This window comes from Gadus chalcogrammus, chromosome 21, assembly GCF_026213295.1.
Source record: "Gadus chalcogrammus isolate NIFS_2021 chromosome 21, NIFS_Gcha_1.0, whole genome shotgun sequence".
In the NCBI taxonomy this organism is placed as follows: Eukaryota; Metazoa; Chordata; class Actinopteri; order Gadiformes; family Gadidae; genus Gadus; species Gadus chalcogrammus.
Window position 1 is genome coordinate 17,560,579 of NC_079432.1, and position 21,516 is coordinate 17,582,094.

The window sequence follows — 21,516 nt, forward strand, 5'->3', positions numbered from 1 at the left end:
TAATTTGTTAAAAAAAAAAAACTATAAAGGACACGAGGCCATTATACACTTACTCTGGTAGAGTAAGTGGGGGGGGGGGGGGTGTATGTTCAACTATTCAACCATCATGACAAACAAGACTCCAGGGCTTGTTGTTCCAAGCCCGATGTCACCATCCTCTCCTTGTGATTCCTCTCCAGGGATGTTGTATAAGTGAGGCTTTCCCAGAGCTCTGGGCTTTGCCAATGACGCACGTCTTCCGGGGGAAGGTCTTCCAGGTCGCACAGGGGCGCTGCTTCCTACCGTGCTGCATTGTGTCACTTTACTTGAGGTGGAGCGCTTCGTTCATTCCACAGCCTTCAGCGCACCATCCAGTCCCACCGGAGAAGAACCGAGCAACAGCCCTAAGCGGAAGCAGCCCGACGCATCTTTTTAAAATGAATCCTGAAACGGTTGTCATAGTCTCCGCTGCAAGGACGGCAATTGGTACAGTACAATATCGCATTATTGAACGTAGTTTCGTTCATCGTAATAATTATTTGTATACGTCTGTTAATACAATATTGCCCTTCTGACGTTTGTTTCGTTGTATTTGACAGACAAATTGCGTATCAAATGAAATACTCTAACTATTAGTCAATTCAGCATTTTGTTTCAATTAATGATATTTCTACGTGTTTAGTTAGAGCGTGTTCGCTCCTGCGGTCCGCTGATTGGCCTCTCAGCCTGTACTGATAGCTGTCAGGACAGTGATTGGTTGAGACGCTGTAGTGCGACCGGTCCTAATAGTTCTATTGGCAGTGTAACAACATGTAAAACTCGTTACACTTATTTTATAAATTCACTTTAATCTATTGGTTATTGCTGTTCAATTGATATAACTATTTACCATACTTCCGTTTTACTGTATTATTATTTTATGATAACTTAATTGTTAATTATAACCACAATCGTTTTGTTAACAGTCCCTTTTGATTGTTGATTGAGTCATTGTGCTCTCTTGAGTTTACTAAAAGATTAGGACCGTTTAAGGATAACATAAATAACAAAAGCTTTTCTTTTCTTGGCTAAGGCTCCTTCAATGGTGCCCTGTCCACGGTGCCTCTGCCTGACCTGTGCTCCGTGGTGATCAAGGATGTCCTGACGAGGGCTGGGCTGAGGCCCGAGGAGGTCTCAGAGGTTATCATGGGACATGTGCTAACAGCAGGTAGGGCTGACGACATCACACAGATAAATGGCATAGTTCTAGATAGGGTAATCCTGGGGTGGGCGGGGCAGACGGTGGGGCGAGGGCAGGCTGCAACTAAACTGACTGAAGCACTGGTCCACGTTTCTGGCTAAAAAGGTCATGTCTACATCTGAACATACAAAAACAGTCTGTATGTTCTTCTCTCAGAGATCTAGTGCACAGCAAGCTGATGTTTGTATTGAAGGCGAAAAACTCTTGGTTGTGTCTGATTTTAAATACCTTGGTATCATTTTAAATTCTAATTTAACTTTTAAAAACATGTTAAAAAAGTGGCAATTAGCCAGATTTAATCTGGGTAATAGAAACCCTTTATAAGCAAACCTTAAAAACATTAGATCAAAAACGTGTCAGCTATCACCCCTGCCATATCATAAATAAGTACAACTTATTTAATTTGAATTTTTTTTTTAACATTATCTACATGCCCGTCTAATTTTCAAAATATTACATGCGCTTGCACCTCCTCCACTGGTTGAGTTTATACAGCAGAAAAACAGCAGTGGCAGGGCAACTAGGGCAGCCACCAGGGGAGACCGTATTATACAGTATAGACGTAGTAAGTTGACCTGCCAAGGGAGCTTTTTTGCTAACTCTGGCACCTTTACATTTTGACCGTAAACTAAAAATGTCAGTGGATGTGCATTGTCCCTTTAAATAAATAAATCTCCTCCTCCACTGAAGACAGTTTTCAGAAGAAACTGTGCTGCAGTTTTTGTCAATCAAGTGGTAAATGCAGTCGGGATGATACTATCTTTTATTATTCATAAAAAAATGTCATGGAATGTCACGCCGTCTATCTGCACTCCCTGTGCAGTTGATCGCAATCGACATATTGGGCACCCCAAACAAGAACACAACTGCAGATCGCTATGGATAAAAGCATGTGCTAAAACGGTACACAGAAGTCATTTCTCTTTTTTCATGTCCCCTTCCCGTCCTGAACCAGGTCATGGGCAGAACCCAGCCCGGCAGGCCAGCGTCAAGGCGGGCATCCCGTACTCAGTGCCTGCCTGGAGCTGCCAGATGGTGTGCGGGTCGGGGCTGAAGGCCGTGAGCCTCGGGGCCCAGGCTATCCAGACCGGGGACGCGATGGTGGTGGTGGCGGGGGGCATGGAGAGCATGAGCAGGGTAGGTGTTGAAAGTGGGGGGCGGCAGTAGCTCAACGACTCAGGAGGTTAAATGGTAACCGTAAGGTTGCTAGTTTGATCCCCGAGTGTCGAGGTGTCCCTGAGCAAGACGCCTCACCCTGACTGCTACTGACAGCGTCGGTGTGTGAATATGTGCATGAATGGTCCTAAGTAGCTTTGGATAAAAACATCAGCAAAATCCCTAAATGTAAATGTCAAATGCCTGGGGGTCTCTAGAAGCACTCGTCGATAAGCTCAACCCAAAGTGTTCATCACACCTGGGTGTCAGTTCATGAATGGTCTGTCTCTCACTAAGGCTCCTCACACGCTGGGTGTCAGTTCATGAATGGTCTGTCTCTCCCTAAGGCTCCTCACACGCTGCAGATGAGGGCGGGGGTGAAGATGGGCGACGCAGCTCTGCAGGACTCCATGGTGGCCGACGGCCTGACTGACGCCTTCCACGGCTACCACATGGGCATAACGGGTGAGGACAGCCAAAACAACACACTAAACACTGAGCTGTCAGTATGGACCATGATGTCGTATGGATTTCCTTTCATATGCAGCAATGAACTACAACCAGCGATACGATCTTGCCATTAATCCGACTACTCTGTCATCAAGGCTGCCACTCACACTTCACTTAAACTGCACTTTTTATTCCTTACTAGCCGAGAATGTGGCAGGGAAGTGGAGCGTTACTCGGGAAGAGCAGGACAGATTTGCAGTTCATTCGCAGAATAAAACCGAGGCTGCTCAGAAGGCTGGACATTTTGAAGCAGAAATCGTCTCCGTCTTGGTGCCATCCAGAAAAGGCAAGGGTTTTTCTCCTGACACCTAAACTATGTTTACATGCTTCATCTTTTCCATCTGGAACAGAGTTCAATAGGGGTTACTTCATCTTTCCTTCAGGTCCTGTGGAGGTGAAGGCAGACGAGTTTCCCCGCCACGGCAGCAGCATGGAGGCCATGTCCAAGCTGAGAGCCTGCTTCGTCAGGGACAGCTGCGGGACCGTTACCGCCGGCAACGCCTCAGGTACAAGGCCGCATGCCAGACATGTTGTCCCCCAATTGTCTGCCGAATATCAATTGGCTGGCTCCCATCGGTGTGTGGAGGTTAAGTGGGGCTCATGTTTTCTTTCTGTGCTAGGTATAAATGATGGAGCAGCAGCAACTGTCCTCATGAGCCAATCAGAGGCTGACAAGCGGGGCCTGAAACCCATGGCCAGCATCTCCAGTTGGGCTCAAGCGGGCCTTGACCCATCGATAATGGGGACTGGACCCATTCCAGCCATTAGGAAAGCGGTGAGAACTGAACAGGATGTTTAGCATAATTCAATTAATCTTTTATCCTCCTTGTACCATTAATTTATTTATGATTGTGGTGCAGGTGGAGAAAGCAGGATGGAGGCTGGAGGATGTTGACCTTTTTGAAATCAACGAAGCTTTCGCTGCACAGTCAATCGCTGTTGTGAAAGAGCTAGGCCTGAATCCAGACAAGGTGAGCCATCTTTAGATTATAAGCAGTCCCCACTATTCTTGGCAGAGGGATGCATGATAGATCCTGCAGGGCAGCAGTAGCTCAGGAGGTAGCGTGGGTTAACAGGTAACCGGAAGGTCGCCAGTTTGATCCCCGGCTCCCCCTAGCTGAGGGTCGAGGTGTCTCTGACCGAGACGCCTCACACTGACTCATCGGAAGTCGCTTTGGATAAAAGCGACTGCCAAATGGCCCTAAATGTGTAATCCTGTCCCAACAATTCTACCTTCCACATTGCCCTTGTTCTCACCAGGTGAATGTGAGTGGAGGAGCCATCTCTCTAGGCCATCCCATAGGCATGTCTGGCTGCAGAGTGCTGGTCACCCTGCTGCACGCACTCCAAAGGACAGGAGGAAAGAAGGGCGTGGCGTCCCTCTGCATCGGGGGTGGGATGGGCATCGCCATGTGTGTGGAGAGGGTGTAGGTCAACGATGGACCGATGGAACCGTGTTTGTTTAGACTATCTGGAAATGTAACACATTTATTGGGGCTGACCTTGAGGTGTTCTATCGCAGGACAACTTGAAGGATGTTATAACACATTCTACCGTCTTATCTTGTGACATGTGCTGCTTTTATCTCTTCTCCTGGATGGTCATGTTCTTCCAGCACGATTGATGAAGTGATCAGGCTTTTGTAGAAGGTTAATGGTTAAGGTTTGAATTAGGAGAGAGCTACCATGAGCCTGAGAGCTTGGGTTTTTGGTACAATTTCCAATGCCTTGTGAATATTAATTTTTACTGACGTTTAAGTGAGCTAGGAAAATATTTAGCAATAACCAGACAGTACTCTTGGCCTCTTAAATACTAATCGATCGTCATACATTTGATGTATTGTGCCAAAAAGAAGCTTAAATCTTTTTCCAGCATTCCACTCTGTCTTTGCAATGTCCCTCACCTCAAATCACTACTTCCTTGGTGTGGCACCTAGGCTACATTGCTGCAATGTTTCTTGGAGATTCCCAGTTTTAAGTTTGGACTCAGAACCTATTTTTCTTTATGTAGCATAATACCAAAGTGAAAATGTTTACCAACAGGAATATTAAACAATTCTAACCTATTCTCCTGTATGCTTCGAAAAAATAAGTTCAACTTCAGAAAGGCCGCAGACCCAACAAATTGAGTTAACAAATCAACAGTCTACAACCATTGAGGGTTTATTTCCAAGTGTTCAAAACAAATCTGTTACAATCCCCACAGTAACAGGCAGCGACATGAATGCAGGAGTGAAGGACAAACGAGCAAAGTGCAGGCCTACGCTAACCACAACAGGAACGTATAAAGCTCCTTACGTATAAATACACGTACAACACACGGGGATGTGTGGCCGTCAGGGGGCCCCTCTAACCCTCCAGGGACCCGGACGCCACGGCGTCACTGTATGAGGGCCCGCCTTCCTTCTGTTCGGGGAAGAGCTTGATGAGGTCGTCGATACGCAGGATGGTGATGGCGGCCTCAGTGGCGAACTTCAGGCTCTTGGTCTTCACCATGGTAGGCTCGTACACACCGGCCTGGCGGTTGTCTCTGGGCTTGCCGTTGACCAGGTCCAGACCGATCCTACCGAGAGAAGCCCGTACCATTGAGTGTGGTTCCACAACATTACATGCTTAAGCCACTTAAAGATAATTTAAAGTGATGCCAACGGGATCTGAAGAAATCAAATAACCATTACACATCACAGATGAGCCACTGCACACCTACCGTATATCAAAGGGTTTGCCAATATACACCTCAAGTTACCATCAACTCAGTCTTGGAAATACTCCAAGATTTAGAGATAAGGTTATCTCTAAATCCCCACCACCACTCTGTTTTGTGTTTGTTCTTCAGTGTTTTCCATACATAGACCAATGTGTGGCGCAACAGAATGAACACCGAGCGCCACAGATTCTGCATTAAAGATTCAGCTTTTATTTCTTACGCGATCTCCGCATAGCACTCTTCTCCCTGTCATTGTCGTTCACACACGCACACAGAGACGAGCGCGCATACATGCCAATGGTGCGCGGGTACACTACCACTTATTAGATAAACTGGCATATCACTGATACATGCACACGTACTGACAACGGATTCGCCCGCTCCTCCTCTCAACGCGCCTACAAAGGAAAAGCCGAACCGGCGGGATATTTGCGATTAATGTGAAATGCGGTTATAGTTTAAAAAGACCCCGGCCCCAGCCCGTTCTGCTGGCGATTGAATTCGCTCTGCAGCAGGGACTGGAGATCGGGAAGAGAGCCGGGTCCACTTTGAAATGTATTTTGTGTGCGATTGCTTGATTACACAAATGAGCAAACACGAAATACCCCACTAGAATCATTTAGCATACATCTGATATACTTTCACAAAAGTTTAGAATGACAATGTGTCCCATCACAAGTGGTGACTGAACAGCTCAGAGTGCAGCTGCAGCCTTCACTCAAAGACGGGTATATTTTATCCCACGCGTATCACTGTGTACACTACTGGGCAAGCGTCACAGCAAATTTATAATGGGATTACTGGCAAGAGTACAGAACGTTATCACTTTAGGATGCTACCACCTGGCCTTTTATACCCACACCTCCATTACCCTCAACATTAGGGCTGTAACGATACACCAACTCACGATTCGGTTTGCATCACGATTTTTGACCCACAGTTCCCACAATTTTTTAAATTCAAAAAGCATTTTATTTAAACAACACTTATCTAACAATTAACTAGATGAAACATTTAACAAATAAGTTGGAACACTGAACAGAAAGAATATTAAAGTATGGCAAAATGAATAAATAAATAACCAAAGATTGCAGTTGGAGGATACTTAGAGGCAGGCAAAAACCCTCAACTAGTTTTGTGGTTTAGGCTTATGTATTTGAAAATATTAATGTCAAATAAATGATTGTAATTTGAATAGTTTGGTAGCACTAACCAGCGTTTTTTTTTCCGGTCAAATATCCTGTTATTGCTTCCTATTAGGCTATGTAGCTTAAATAAAGACATAATCAGGCTGTATAGAATGCAACTACATAAATGTCGTTCATATCGCATATGAGGACTTTGCAGGCTGTGGAGAAATGCAATCCTCCGTAGCCACGGAGCGCTGTCATCACAGCGGGGTCATCTCGTCGCAGACTTACGGCATCGATAAGAGCGGTGTCAGCAGACTATTATTTAGACAGATTATTAGCAAATTTCAATCTGACAATTTGACCGGAGATAGAATTTTTGACATTTAATTTTTCTATTACCGGACAACGGAAACCCAACGGAACAGCTCATATCACGTGGCTGGATCTGGACTGGAAGGATGATGGGAGTTAGGAAGGGCGTCTCACGCTTCTGCCTACTCACAACGCGCGACAGGTTTGTGGCTTTGAGTGTCGCGATTTTGGTTTCGATACGCATATCGTTACAGCCCTACTGACCATAATTTGAAGCTGTCCATCACCCTAAAAGCCACTAAAGGAAGCACCCATTTCAACCAAATTCTACTCATGGGAATTGAGTCAAGTTATGGGAACACGATTTGATGCTCCATACTGAAATCACTCTGGACAATGCACTCACCATTTGAGGTTCTTGCGTTCAGGGTTGATTTGTGCTTCGTTGTGGAAAGCACGAAGCTTGGCCACCAAGTCGGTGGAGTCCTGTGCTGCATTCACAGCAAGGGTTTTGGGGATGACCAGGAGGGAGCGGGCAAACTCTGCAATGGCCAACTGCTCCCGGGAACCCTGAAGAAACAATTCTTAACACATTACTACACAAAACTATGCAAGCATGTCCATAGGCATCTCCCCCACTTCTTGAAAAAATACTAAATTTGAGTGTTTTTTGAGTGGGGATAAAAACTAGACATGTGCCATCATTGCATTTAGACGTAGCAGAGTGGAGGCCGCCAAAACATCCTCAGACAACGATGGACAGTCACTCTATCCCGTTAGCATAGCCACTCATCTCTGGGGAGTCAGATGAGCGGTAGTAAAACAGGAATGGTAGAATTTTTTTTTCAGATGCATCTAGATTTTCATCTATGATCACATCACACAATATCTTAAAGCTTCTGCATCTTCATTCACACCACTGAAGTCCTTATTTTGGCGAAGATAGAGGGGTGGGGTCTCACCATGCTAGTGGCATAGTTCTCCAGGTAGATGGACAGTGCTGCCTCCACAGCACCTCCTCCTGGCACCACAGACTTGGACTCTAGGACCCTCTTGACCACACACAGGGCGTCATGCAGGGAGCGCTCCATCTCGTCACACATGAAGTCGTTGGCCCCGCGCAGAATGATTGAAGCACACGTACGCGCTTTGGTGCTGAGAGAAAATACAAAAAAGAGTTAGGAAAAGAGCACTGCCATGGGTGACCTCCTTGAACAGCACCAAACCCTAGTCCTTCAATAGTAAGCATGAGCATTTCCCGTTCCTCGCCCCAAATGGAAAAATGCAGGACATGCAATCTGTTTAGTTTTAGCAAAGGATGTTCACCTATAAAATATTTTTTATGAATCTAAACGTTCACTACTAGATTTTTCAAACAAATACTTAAGAAAACAATCAGCGCCATTATCAGTGAGGGGTGCGTTGGAGGGATTTATTATGACGTTCCCGTTAGGATGAGAACGCTGTAATTGACTGGTGCCAAACTAGTACTGGTAACCTGACAACTGGTTGGTCCTTCCCATGTTGCATGCAGAAAAAGGCAATTTCGGACAAAGGAGTTAAGACTCATTGCCGTTACTGTACATTCACTGATCATGCCAAATGATGTGGGTAGGCAACACGCGATTGCCATTCTGAGCCAGAAAACCCTTTAAGAGCAGTCGATACACACATTTTTCTCTGAATGTTTTAATAAAATGCATTTCTGCGGGTAAATATGAATTAAAATATAATTGATTGAAATATGAATGAAGCAAAATGTAGTTTGCCCATGAATTAAATAATTCCATTCAATGTGGTTTACCATTGTCTACAGCACTCTTCACCCCAGTTGGTAACAAGAGTATGGTGTGCTGCTGTTTGCCATCAGCCCTTTTTATGGATGGACTTAAATACCCGTTTAAGATATGCTGATATAATAACTATGGCTTCATGGACGAGCTTGTGCTCCGGATATTGAACTCCACTTTGCACACTGCAGACCTCAGCAGGTTTTAGTCGTGCCGGGGGAACATCGTTTAGTTGTCCATCATTTCAGTTTGTTTAACACTAAAGAAACAATCCACTATATTCACTTTGCACTTGTTTTTTTTAAGGTTCTGAAATTTGTTTTAAGCCTTATTTTAAAGTAATATTTGGTAAAAACCAACCATTTTTTTTAACCATCAGTATGGATGACTGGCGAGAGTCCATGTGAAACTAGGTCTGCATCATCAACGGTTCTTACTTCTTAATGAGGATGAGCTCATCATCACAGAGCCGCTCCTGCACCACCTCCTCAGCCTGCCCCAGCATGGTGGGCTCAAAGGTCTCCTCTCCCTCAAGGTTGGTCAGGGACGGGCAGATGGTCGCTAAGATGTCACAAAAAAAACATTAAAAACATTTAACTGATATATTTAATACCTAATGCTCCGCATATAAATGACCAAACAACACAAGGAACCATGAGACCATTCTAGCTACTCGGGCCTTACCTCCGGTTGCCTTGGCGATGCGTTTGAGGTCCCTCTTGAGCACCCTCCTGACGGCCATCGCTCCGACATCAACAAAGTACTTGAGGCACATGTCATCAATGCCCCCGGTGGTCAGGATGACGTTGGCGCCGGACGCCAGGATCATCTGGATCCTCTCCTTTGTGATATCGGACTCCCTGGCAAAGTCGAAAATCATTGAAATTAAAATGAGGACCCCATTACATAAAACAACACATCCTGAGCTGCTGGTGATATCGCATGTGTTATTTTGTCTAGCAGACAATGCTTTGTGTCAAATGATGAGATTTCAGTTGAACAGGTAACATTCACAATATTCAATATTTTTTGAATAGCCATAAATTCTAACTAAAAAATAAAAACACCTAACAAACTACTAACTGCCATTATGTTGTGGGATTCTTTAAATACAGAACCACACACTAGAGCTGTGCTGCAATACAGTAGTTCATGGCAGGCGGTCAATATTGTCAAACACTACCTACCCAGAAGAGCCACTTATTTTAGCTTAAACAATATGCAAAGGATCAGCTAATTATATATCCTGCTTCAAAACACATTCATAAGACTAAGTTTAATAGAAAGCGGATTGTATTTGAGGGCATTTAGTCATACCATCAGGATTACAAAATAACCTGGTTTACTGTAATGGCTCAAGAGTCCCCAACGCTTATCAGGGCTCCAGAGTGCGCCTAATTTGGGCGCACATGCGCCTAGAATTCGGGGTAGTGCGACCAAATATTTTATTTGGGCGACCAAATATTTTATTTGGGCGCACCGGTGCGACTGAAAATGTATCTGGTGTAATTATTATTATTTATTTTTTTACAGAGCAGTCCATTCATAATATTGTAATAACCACGGAAGAGGCAGTGAATGAAGTATTGATTAGACAGCGATTTATAAGACACCTAACCGTTGGAACACGCAAGACCGGTAACAATAGAAACGCCGGGAAACAAACCCGCGAAGCCCAATCCAGGGGCCTGTACTACGAAGCTCGATTAGAGGGTTAGCGAGGTATGTTGAGCTGAAAGCCTGGGTTAGCTGTACCATGAAAGTCGATCTCTTTAAGCGTCGCTGTATCACCATGGGGACTTACGCTCGCAACCAAACCTGGTCGGGAGCAGCTTTTCAGCGAGTCTACCCGGAGATCGGCTACTTATATCGGCGTGCGCAGCTTCCTAGCCCCTCCTCGGATAATGGCGTCACCATGCACGATCAAACCCCCCCCCCCCCCCCCCGTCAACAACTCAGCGCAAGGCAGGCAAGGTCCAACCCCCCCCCCCTCCCACCTCAACAACTCAAAACTTGGGTGCACCATAAATACGTGCTGGTGCACCCAAATTCAAAATTTAGGCGCACCAGTGCACCCAAGGAAAAAGTTAGTCTGGAGCCCTGCTTATGCATTCATATAAAATTGTACAAATTTGAAATGCTGTAAGGTATCCAGTCCAAATAAGTGGCTGAACAGCTAAGAGTATAGCAGCAGCCTCAACTCAGACGAGTATATTGTATCCCACGCGTATCACCGTGACACTATTGTGAAAGCATCACAGCAATTATTAAATGGGAAGACTCGAGTGAAGAACATTACAAGAAAAGCGGAGAAGGCAACATCTTCCTTGCCTCTGTCTGATCTGGTCGAGCTTCTCTGGGTCATTGATGATGACTTGGACGCCCATCTTCATCTTTGTCTTCTGAAGGCTGAAGTCCAGGCAGGCGATCTTGGCATTGGTCACACGCTTCACCATGCCTTTAATTTGATATAGGACATCAAATAAAGTCAGGCCAATATAACGGGGCATAAAAGATTGCGCTACACACTTTAATGTTAAGAGTTTTATTTGGCCATAAGAGGGTGTCACAGTTTACGGAGAATAACTGCAACTATATGTCTCAAGGTCAAGGTAATATTTCCCATGTTTTTCACCGTTGTGCTACAAGAAACAAACACAACGGCAAACTTCATGGGAGTTGATACAGGGTGTATACACACACACACCAATATAAAACATCCTCGCATTTTACATCAAATTTAACTTACATTGTGATCCCACGGTGCAATTCACTGCATACCCGTTGACCAGGAAACTCTCCTTCTGGCTGCGGCCATGGGCCTTCAGCACATTCACTGAGTTGATGGGATATCTGGCCACTCCCTTGTTGTCCACAAACTTCACAGCCAACGTAGCATCCACTACCATGTTGGCAAAGAACTCTGAATCACTGAGAGGGGCTGGTCAAGGATGGTTGGTCAATTTCAAAATGTTAGTATATATAAATAAAATGTTTTTGTGCGATGTTTAGCTTTTTGATCGATGGAAGATTTCTAGGTATGCTTCAACGAAACATCTGGTTAACCGTCCGAAATACCGCCACTAACAGCCCAAAATCTAGTAGAATCATTTAGCATACATGGATTTATCAGATGTACCGTCGCAAAAGTTTAGAATGACAATGTGTCCCATCACAAGTGGTGACTGAACAGCTCAGAGTGCAGCTGCAGCCTTCACTCAAAGACGGGTATATTTTATCCCACGCGTATCACTGTGTACACCACTGTTCAAGCATAACAGCAAATTTAAAATGGGATGACTGAACCATGATAATCGATGATAAAGCACCCAAGCCATTTTGCCCGTGCTCATTGCCCACATCTTGATTGTTCACTTTCAAAATGTAGACAGAAACCCTACGTGGCTATTTTAGGCTGGAAGGATACACTCCGATGATCTTGGAGGACATTGAGGTCTTGGCGGCGTTAATAAGGCACTCCCTTCCAAGGTCTTCTGTTCCGATGGTAAGGTTCTCATTAATGTAGCGCACAGCCTCTCTGCAAACGTCAACGAAACACACAATTTTTGCATGTTGAAATGGGATGAAAAACCAATGACTCGGCTAAAGCACCAAGGTACATCCAGGGGTTGTTGTGTATTCTTACTTGCAGGCTAAACGGTATCCACTGATGACTGACGTGGGGTGGATCTTCTGCTTCACCAACTCGTCTGCGCTTTTAAGCAATTCTGCTGCCATGATCACCTGAAAAAAGAATGCAGTGATGACTCCTTTCTTGGCTCTATTTTTTGCATTTATATATTTAAATAATTAGGGCTGGATTCAAGTAAATAATTTTACGTGAATTGCAAGGCTGATTCAAGTAAATAATGTATTATGTCCAGGCTTTTTCACATACTCCTTGGCAGTTGTGTTTATAAACCTAGTGCTGCTCCACATGCCTTATACGAAAGCTGTAGCTAGATTATGGAAGACAATCTAAATAATTGGATTCAATGCATTTTTTATTATAATTAGGGCTTATTATAATGGTGGACCCAGGCTTTCAATTTATTAGAGTTCTTGGGAAAAAATGTAACATTACCTTTCTAAGGCATACTATTTCTACCACAGTAACCAACTGTGTTGCGCTTGTGCCATAACTTTAAAGGGTGCAGGTCTAATTTATTATATTAAGTAGTCAAACAAGTTAACTATAGCCCATGATAATGACCCCTTTAATTGACAAATGTAAGGGTAATCTGATCTGCCAGCATCATTTGGCTATTATTCATTCTAAATAGTTTGATCAGCGGTCTATAATGGTCATTCAGATTAAAATTACACAAAAGAATGCATCTACACGCCTCTAAAATGGCTTCAACGTTCTCGAATAGGTGCACACATAATTTAAATGAACTGACGACAAGTCATGATACGTTCTCATCCCATAATTGTAATACTTTACACACAAGTGGACCCCTGAATCAGCTCGAAATCAAATCCAAAAAAAGCACAAATATACATGCTACATGATCAACAGAAGATAATGAAAAGACCCAAATAATAACTGGACATGTGCCATCATTGCATTTAGAGATAGCGGAATGGAGGCCGCCAAAACCTCCTCAGACAACGATGGAGAGACTCTATCCCGTTAGCATAGCCACTCATCTCTGGGGAGTCAGATGAGCGGTAGTAAAACAGGAATGGTTTTCTATACACTTTAGGTAGTTTTGAAACCAGTACTTTTATTTAAGTAAGAAGCTTGAGTTGAGACTTCAACAGAAGTCTTTTTTAAACCTAGTATCTATACTTCTACTTGAGTAATGAATGTGAATACTATTGATACCTCTGAACAACAGCTCAACACGCTCAACTCTACATTCAGACCGCCGAGTTCTTTATTTTGCGCCAGGCTGATGTCATTACTCACCACAGAGGTGGTCCCATCCCCGACCTCCTTATCCTGCAGCTCAGCCAGCTCACACAGGACCTTGGCTGCCGGGTGCTCCACTTCCAGGAGCTTCAGGATTGTGGCCCCGTCGTTGGTGATGGTCACATCCTGTCATTACAACCACAATCAGAACTAGAAAATACATTTCCTGCAGAAAATGCGGTGAGTGCTGTAGTACAAAGTGAGGTTGAAAATATTTTTGAATAAAGCCACATAGATTAAGACATAAAGAAATGTTAATTGGCTTAAGTGAAGGGATTGGAACGAAAGTCTAAATGGAGTAAACAATGTAAACATGCACACCATTTAAGAAAAAGTAAATGTTTGGAAACAAATTAATTAAGTTAATATTTAAAAATTTGAATGGAGTCTCTAGGTGAAAAATTGAGGAGGGAGATAGGTCCCAAAGTTTGTAGAGAATAAAGAAAGAAAGAATATAACGTATGAAGAACAATAGTTGAGCGCTGCATGCAGAACTCACCTAATTACACAAGAGTACAATTCTTCCAGATATGTTTTAGTTTTGTTTTGTTCAGAGATTAGCGATCAACATGAACAAAGTTAGACCTACCCCAATGTCGTCCACCAACATCTTGTCGAGCCCCACCGGTCCCAGGGAGCTCTTGACGATGTTGGCGATGGCGGATGCAGCCATGACTGGAAGGGCGATTGAATGGTTTAGCATTAACACCCTTTTCCATACCAAGAAGCTTTTTAAGTTAACACTAGTGAAATAATAAAAGTGGTGTTACTGCGCCACTAAAATTTAAACAGAATCCTATTCAAACGAGCCACACCTTCATAGCATGACAGTAAATTCTATTGGCATAGCCGATTGGCAACAGTCGTCACAATGAATGAACGGAATTAAACCGGGACGGCAGTGTTTACAAACGAAACTAACGTGTATGAGAATTAAGGAAATGGAAAAGTACGGGTACATCGCAGATGTACGTGCTACGGAATATGTGCTGGCTCATCGCAGCAGGTCCGAGGGGGGAGCCGCCTAGCATTAGCTATCATAATCCAGGCTAGCATGATCCGCACATGCTGCACGGGACCCCCGTTCAGTTGGTGGCCTCGAGCCGCCCGTCGCCGCAAAACACGGAACCACCTTAAGCACGAAGTTATTACGAAGATATCTTACCATTTTGAGTGCGAACAGACTCGCCAGTCGTTCTCTGGCCGAGCACGTTTAACGGACCATCTAATAGCGACATTTTGACTAACACGCCGCTGAGAAGAAAGGAAGTGTGGTGTTGCACTGTGGGTAAACCCGGGATTGACGCAGTGGCTTTTGGGAAACGCGGCATTAACAAGAATGTTCCAGAAACAAACCAACGGTTTATTTAAACCGATGTGATCAATTTGATTTGAACCTGTCTAAAACACATAATGAGAATTATCAAAGATAATGTATCTTCTTATCACACGCGAATCAAACTCTTAACATGCACTGAAATAAAAACTCAATTTCCCAGCATGCCATAGGCCTTATTTGGGGGTCAAGCAGCGAAGACATCACTAATTTTCGTTTCCAGATTTATATTTTAAAAATGTCTATTTGAATAGCTTTTATGCATGATTACATGCAATTGACAGACATTGTTGATCTTGGCAGGTATCAGTTCATTATGTTATGTTATGTTTATGAATGGCCGTGGCGTGGCCACCCTACTCACTGTACCTTGCACATGTTTCAAATAAAGACATGAATATATGAACCTGTGTATTATTTGAATATCTTGGTATTGAATGCAAAATAACAAGGTACATTTATACATGGCACTATAGGACCAGTTTAATATAAAACACAATTTTATAAATTATATAAGTAGGGGGTCCCCGCTCCATCTCTCCATCATTATGGAGGTCCTTGGCCTGGAAAACGTTGAAGACCCCTGCTCTAGTTCATTCCACCAGCAGTCGTTATTACTAATTACTGAGACGGTCATCATGTAGCCACCTAGCCGATTGCGTCTGTCCAGCAAAATTAGTTTATGGAGTCCTATTCTGCTTGACCCCCACAATGCTGCTCGCAGCTATATTTTTGTATGGCTGTTGCTGTGATTTTTCATGAAAAAAATTAAATGACAGTTTAATCAAATTAGGTTTCTATGGATATGTGTGTTATTCATATATTTCTTGGGTTAATATTTAGTGTAGATCATATATGTACGTAACGTACGGATGTGCATAGAAGAAAAAAAAGAAATTAAAAAAAGAAATTGGGAAAAAAAAGAGAGTGAAACTTTTTATTGCAGTGAAGGAAAAAACGGCAGGGTTAAAAAATTCCCTGCAGGGGCATTTATATATATCCATTCAATTGCATGGGCCCTTCACAACTTCCAGCGGTGAACTATATTTGATAAATTCACCATTGCTAAGTTTAAGTTGACCGCTGTCAAGGAATGTGGATTTTTTTGCCGTTTTTTGTATCACTCAGCACTATTCACTCAACACTATTTCTCTGCTGATCAACACGAACGTTGGAAACAATTAAATTGTAAAATGACCCACTGTGTGAAGTTATTTTTTCGTTTTGGCCAGTAGCCGTGTAATAAGCGGGATAATGTATAGAACGTCACCGGTCATCATCAAAAATAAGCCCCTTCATTCGGGGCTTATTTTCCCGATAATGACCGGCGTACTATACATTATCCCTTACCTTTCCCAAAGACTGGGTCGCGGGAGATTTGAATTGGGTCGCCAAATAATTGTAAATAAATGTAAATAAATGCAATTAAAAAAATACATACTTTTTTTTTTTACATTTATTTGCACAGAGCAACCTCTTAATAGGCCTATGTTTTTCACTTATTTGAAAGCCATGTCTACAGCCGAAACCAGAATTGACAGGTAAAGTATTTCTCAGAAAAATATATAAAATAGAGTGGCGAAGTCACGCCCCTTCCGGTAGAGCTCATGGGACCTATGAGATCGAAAAATATGAATGGGTGTCAATGGAGAGAAAATAATTATTTTCTGGTCCCAGTCTTTATATGCCCTGGATTACACATATGTTGTTTGTGGATTTAAATGATAATTTTTCAAGCAAAGAAAACTACACATTTTCGTGAAGAAGTTTGATAATTTTAGGTTTTATGTGAGGCCGCTTTGTGAACTACAGCTTTTCGCTGCTCTCGACGCATATGATATACGTCACCACACCCGCACTTGGAACTCGGCACAGAGATGGCACATAGAGATGGCACATAACTAAAACTCTCCACATGCCCTGACTTATAGTGGTTTTCACCTCTTTCTATGCTTTTATCCTCGCCTTGAAAAAAAGTGGTGAAGTGGAGCAGAGAGAACGCCATCTCTGTGCCGAGTTCAAAGTGCGGGTGTGGTGACGTATATCATATGCGTCGAGAGCAGCGAAGAGCTGTAGTTCACAAAGCGGCCTCACATAAAACCTAAAATTATCAAACTTCTTCACGAACATTTTTAGTTTTCTTTGCATGAAAAGTTATCATTTAAATCCACAAACAACATATGTGTAATCCAGGGCATATAAAGACTGGGACCAGAAAATAAATATTTTCTCTCCATTGACACCCATTCATATTTTTCGATCTCATAGGTCCCATGAGCTCTACCAGAAGGGGCGTGACTTCGCCACTCTATCCAGTATTTGAAGCAAATTTAGTGTGCGCTCTGAAACCCTGAAATCATTTTAATAAATATATAGTACTTTCATTTACAAAGCGATTTCAAGTTTTCTTTTCCCCAAATGAACATTGAAACCAAGTAAATAAATGTAAATAAATGCAATTAAAAAAATACATACTTTTTTTTTTTTACATTTATTTGCACGGAGCAACCTCTTAATATGTCTTCAATTATTTGAAAGCCATGTCTAGAGCCGAAACCAGAATTGACAGGTTAAAGTATTTCTAAGAACAATATATAGAATACCCTGCAGGTTGTTGTTTTTTACCCCAAAGTTTTTTCACACCTTCGTTTTCTTTTTTTAGTGTATATATTTTTTCCAAATCCTATATAGCATCGAATTTTATTGTAACTTTTATGCAGTTCCCTCCAGGGATCCGTAATACGAGGGTATAATATAGAGGGAAAATCATTCCAATGTTGTAAACTGTTTGAGGAGTGATTTGACCTGTGGTGGAGGAGCTATGATGCTCTGCCTGACCATTTTTATTTAACATCCACTCAACACAATAGACTGACTGACGTATCCAGAATATTCTGTTAAAATAATTGTATTTTATCCTATTTATATTTGTTACAATTTGAACTGCCGTTTATTGTGAGTGCAGATTTATGTTTTATTATATACTCACGGTAGGTAACCTATCATAATTACATCTAAATTATTATTAAAAGGTTAACATTTGAATACTATATACAGGCCAAATAAAGGGCAGGCAATGAATTATATTGTCGTTCAATACTTCAAATTCATGATATCAAAATAATATCAGTTTAAAGTTGAAAGCCCATTTTTACATTTTTTAAATGGAGGTCAGTATAGGAGGTTCAAATGTTCTTTTGTTCTGTTGTTTGCAAATTCAATGAGCTTGTAGGCCTACCTCCTACTAAGCCTGTCAACAGTATAGACGTGCACATAGTGCGAGCCCAGTTTCCAGTAGATGGATTGACAGTGGAAAGTCACATTATCAGTAAATAAAGAAAATTAAAGGCAAAGGATCAAAACATTGAAGTAGTTTAATTTAAATGTATTTATTACCTCCAGTACATTGTTTCCTTGATTTAGGCAGTTAAAAAATACAGTACACATAACTTAAAACGTTAAAGCCTCATTAAGCATAACTATAACATACATGAAGAACTCTCCTAAAATGTACATCTTTACAAAGTGTTTACAAGAAAAACAAATCCATCTAAAAACAAAGGAAAGTGCAAAAAAGAGCCAATGAGGACTGTAAATCACCACCTGTGAAAATAAAATACAAAAAGGCATAACAAGAAATATACTTCATTTTACTGGACTATGATGGAACTGGTTTGTGATATGAACGAGCAATTGGTTGCATTCTAAGCATCTAAAGCAGTCTTTTTCAAGAAACTGGATTTATGCAGTGCGCAAAATAGAATCTTTACTGAAATATTCACAGTATTTGAAGCAAATTTAGTCTGCGCTCTGAAACCAAAATGTCACCATCATTTTAATAAATATATAGTACTTTCATTTACAAAGCGATTTCAAGTTTTCTTTTCCCCAAATGAACATTGAAATCAAGTAGGTGTTGTAACCGTTGTGGGTCAAATAAAAACAAAAAGCAAGCTACGTAGTGAGTGAGTCTAAATTGTGATGTGACATTTAGTTGACTGACATTGATGACTTGAAGTCTCGTGGGGAGTGGAGTGAAAGGGGGGGGGGGGGGGGGGGGGGGGGGGGGGGGTCGTTTGATTTAATACCAGTAGCGTGACAGTAGGGAGTGTCCCATGAAGTAAACTAAATAACAAAATAAAATACACCAAAAACAGTACTGCATTTTTCTTCCATTCCAACTCGCGTGCAACACGTTTCTCCATGGTCCCTCGTGTAACACAGGTTTTTGAAATGAATGGGTTTTAAATAACACCCGATTGTGAGATGCACGTACATTCTACATCACCATGGATGACACATATGGTTAAGATATATTCTGCAGACTGACTGCAAATGAAGTCCTATGGCTCCTCAACAATACCCCAAATGGATCTGGGCCTGATTGAGAAGCATGTGGCCAACACGGTGAGGAGAAACGCAGTAACCTCAAAATGACCAAAGCTTTGTACAAGCCCGATGTCCGGTGACATTCAAATCCGAAGGATCTCATTATAAACAACTGTTTTTAGTTCCGTCCTTTTGCGTTGGCTTTTCCTAAAAAATTAAAACTTTATTTCAGTGCTGCCACACATCCAGCCTAAGCAAATATGTAACTGCATATTTATGAAAGCTGCCTGTTCAGAATTGTTTAATAGGCATGAAACAACTGAAAACAAGTTACGTGGATCATTTATATTACACAGGTTAAGGTTAACTAGTAATGTAAATACAGTTAAAATAACCTTATTGGTAGTTTAAAAGAATTGCTTTAAAAAGAAAAGATTCAATACTTGCTAGGAAGCAAGATCATGAACGCTTCAGTTAAGTTCCTTTTAAAATGTAAATAATAAATAATGGAGGGGTGTTTTTACAATGATGCACATTCAGTCAATTAGTCCACTTTTCTTGGCTATAACCCTGTGTAGACTGCAGTGGACAAAATACCGTTGGGCTGTACTAATAACAATCTATAGCGGAAGCACTTGATGCGTCAGAAAGACTGAATAGCTTCGTTATAAGATTAGGGCGTAATCTCTTGAACCGCTATGTTTATTTAGATCAGTGAAACATGCATAAAGATCTGGATGGATGCAGCAGCAGCTCACATACTATCGCACGCAAGATTCTTGGCATCATTGAACTGCATGTTAGGACAATGGTAAGAAGGCAGTTATTGCAGTCGTTGGGGTTGCACTAGGAGGAAACTGCAAATATACCATTTGAGAGATTGCTATTTAAAGTGTAACTTTAGTTTGTTCTTTGTCCTTCTCTATATCTTGGCATCTGCACAAGCTCGGATGCCCAGCTGACGGGGACGCAGTGCTGCCGGTTGGGTAACACAGCTCGTGATACAGCCTCAGGCGAAGCTGCTGGAGCTCAGACACTGGAACTTCTCCCTCAGCGCCCGGCCCAGGGTAGGCTGGTTCTCCTGGGGCTCGCTCCACAGGTACCTCTCCAGGTTCTCCCGCCCCACCGAGCTCAGTGGCTGGCAGGAGCGCACCGGCGTGCAGGGCAGGCTCTGCGTCTGGACGGGTCCGCCCCCGCTCTGCGGTGCCTCCCCCCCGCCGCTCCGCTCCCCCTCGCACTCGTCCTCCGAGCGGATCTCCACGTAGTCGTCGTCATCGTCGCCGTCATCCTTGAAGTTGGCCAGGTAGTTGTGGGTGGCGGCCAGGATGCTGAGGGCCGACTGGCGGTGGAGGACCACCACCTGCTGGCGGTCCTGCAGGGTGAGCCCGGACCGCCGCAGCTCGCCCTGCTCCGGGAGGCTGCTCTGGCGCCCGGCCCAGCCCAGCGGGGGGCGGGTGGGGCCCAACGCGTGTCGGGCCGGGGGAGCGTCCCCGAAGCCGGGCTCCGGCGGGTTCCTCTCTTCCTGGTCCCAGTCTCCCAGGGAGCTGGTGGAGCGACAGCGGCTGTGCTCTGGGGTCTTTGTGGAGTCGGCGGGGGGCGGGTGTCTCTTGATGGTAGTGTACACGTGCTCCTCCTCCTTTTCACTGGGCGCCGACATGCAGCTGCTCCACCTCTGGGGGCTGGCGAGGGCGGGGGGGCCGGGCTGGGTCCTCAGGGCCGGCACCGAGCAGGCCAGGCTGAGGCGGAGCTGGGGGGTGGAGGAGGCCCGGGCGGAGGCCATCTCGTTGGGCCAGGCCACGAAGCTGGCCAGCTCTCCGTTGCTGTAGGTGGAGTGCAGCCAGTCGTCCTCCAGGGAGCGCTCGGGCATGGAGGGGGAGGAGGGCAGGCCGGGGTGGCGGGAGGGGGAGGCGTGTCCGCTGGTCCCAGGGGGGAACATGACCTGGTCGTACAGGTGGGAGTACTCCGCTATCCTGGCACCTGGAAGAGTGTCACAAGAAGGAATGATCGATACGATGCATATGTTCAACTGAACCCCACGGAAATATTACTGCAAAATAACAATATGATTCAGCTGTATTCTACACCGTCTCACCCTCCACATAACCCAA

The 21,516-nt window shown here is 43.5% G+C and overlaps 3 protein-coding genes and 1 non-coding gene across 4 annotated transcripts in view; 1 reads left to right on the forward strand and 3 right to left on the reverse strand.

Moving 5' to 3' along the window:
- Window positions 1–129: 129 nt before the first annotated feature.
- Window positions 130–4,991, forward strand: acat2 (acetyl-CoA acetyltransferase 2). Its single transcript, XM_056581093.1, has 9 exons — window positions 130–465; window positions 1,052–1,186; window positions 2,175–2,356; window positions 2,722–2,839; window positions 3,027–3,170; window positions 3,268–3,390; window positions 3,505–3,659; window positions 3,745–3,855; window positions 4,145–4,991. The coding sequence occupies exons 1-9, from the start codon at window positions 225–227 to the stop codon at window positions 4,313–4,315; spliced, it is 1,380 nt and encodes a 459-aa protein (XP_056437068.1). The 5' UTR covers window positions 130–224; the 3' UTR covers window positions 4,316–4,991.
- Window positions 4,992–4,994: 3 nt separating this feature from the next.
- Window positions 4,995–15,045, reverse strand: tcp1 (t-complex 1). The gene is made up of 12 exons (XM_056581092.1): window positions 14,909–15,045; window positions 14,333–14,418; window positions 13,741–13,869; window positions 12,472–12,569; window positions 12,253–12,363; window positions 11,575–11,756; window positions 11,157–11,283; window positions 9,510–9,685; window positions 9,263–9,386; window positions 7,998–8,190; window positions 7,442–7,605; window positions 4,995–5,446 (listed from the first exon to the last, which is right to left on the reverse strand). Exons 1-12 carry the CDS (start codon window positions 14,979–14,981, stop codon window positions 5,233–5,235), a joined length of 1,677 nt encoding a protein of 558 aa, XP_056437067.1. The 5' UTR covers window positions 14,982–15,045; the 3' UTR covers window positions 4,995–5,232.
- LOC130375108 (small nucleolar RNA SNORA29) lies at window positions 13,375–13,515 on the reverse strand. Its single transcript, XR_008893781.1, has one exon. It is a non-coding gene; the product is annotated as a small nucleolar RNA SNORA29 (small nucleolar RNA).
- Window positions 15,046–19,133: 4,088 nt separating the features above from the next.
- LOC130374346 (pleckstrin homology domain-containing family G member 1) overlaps window positions 19,134–21,516 on the reverse strand; it is a 35,478-nt gene continuing 33,095 nt past the window's right edge. Inside the window, exon 17 of the mRNA XM_056581063.1 lies at window positions 19,134–21,385. Within this exon, the coding sequence (XP_056437038.1) occupies window positions 20,418–21,385 (968 nt within the window). The 3' untranslated portion in view covers window positions 19,134–20,417. The remainder of the gene's footprint in view (window positions 21,386–21,516) is intronic.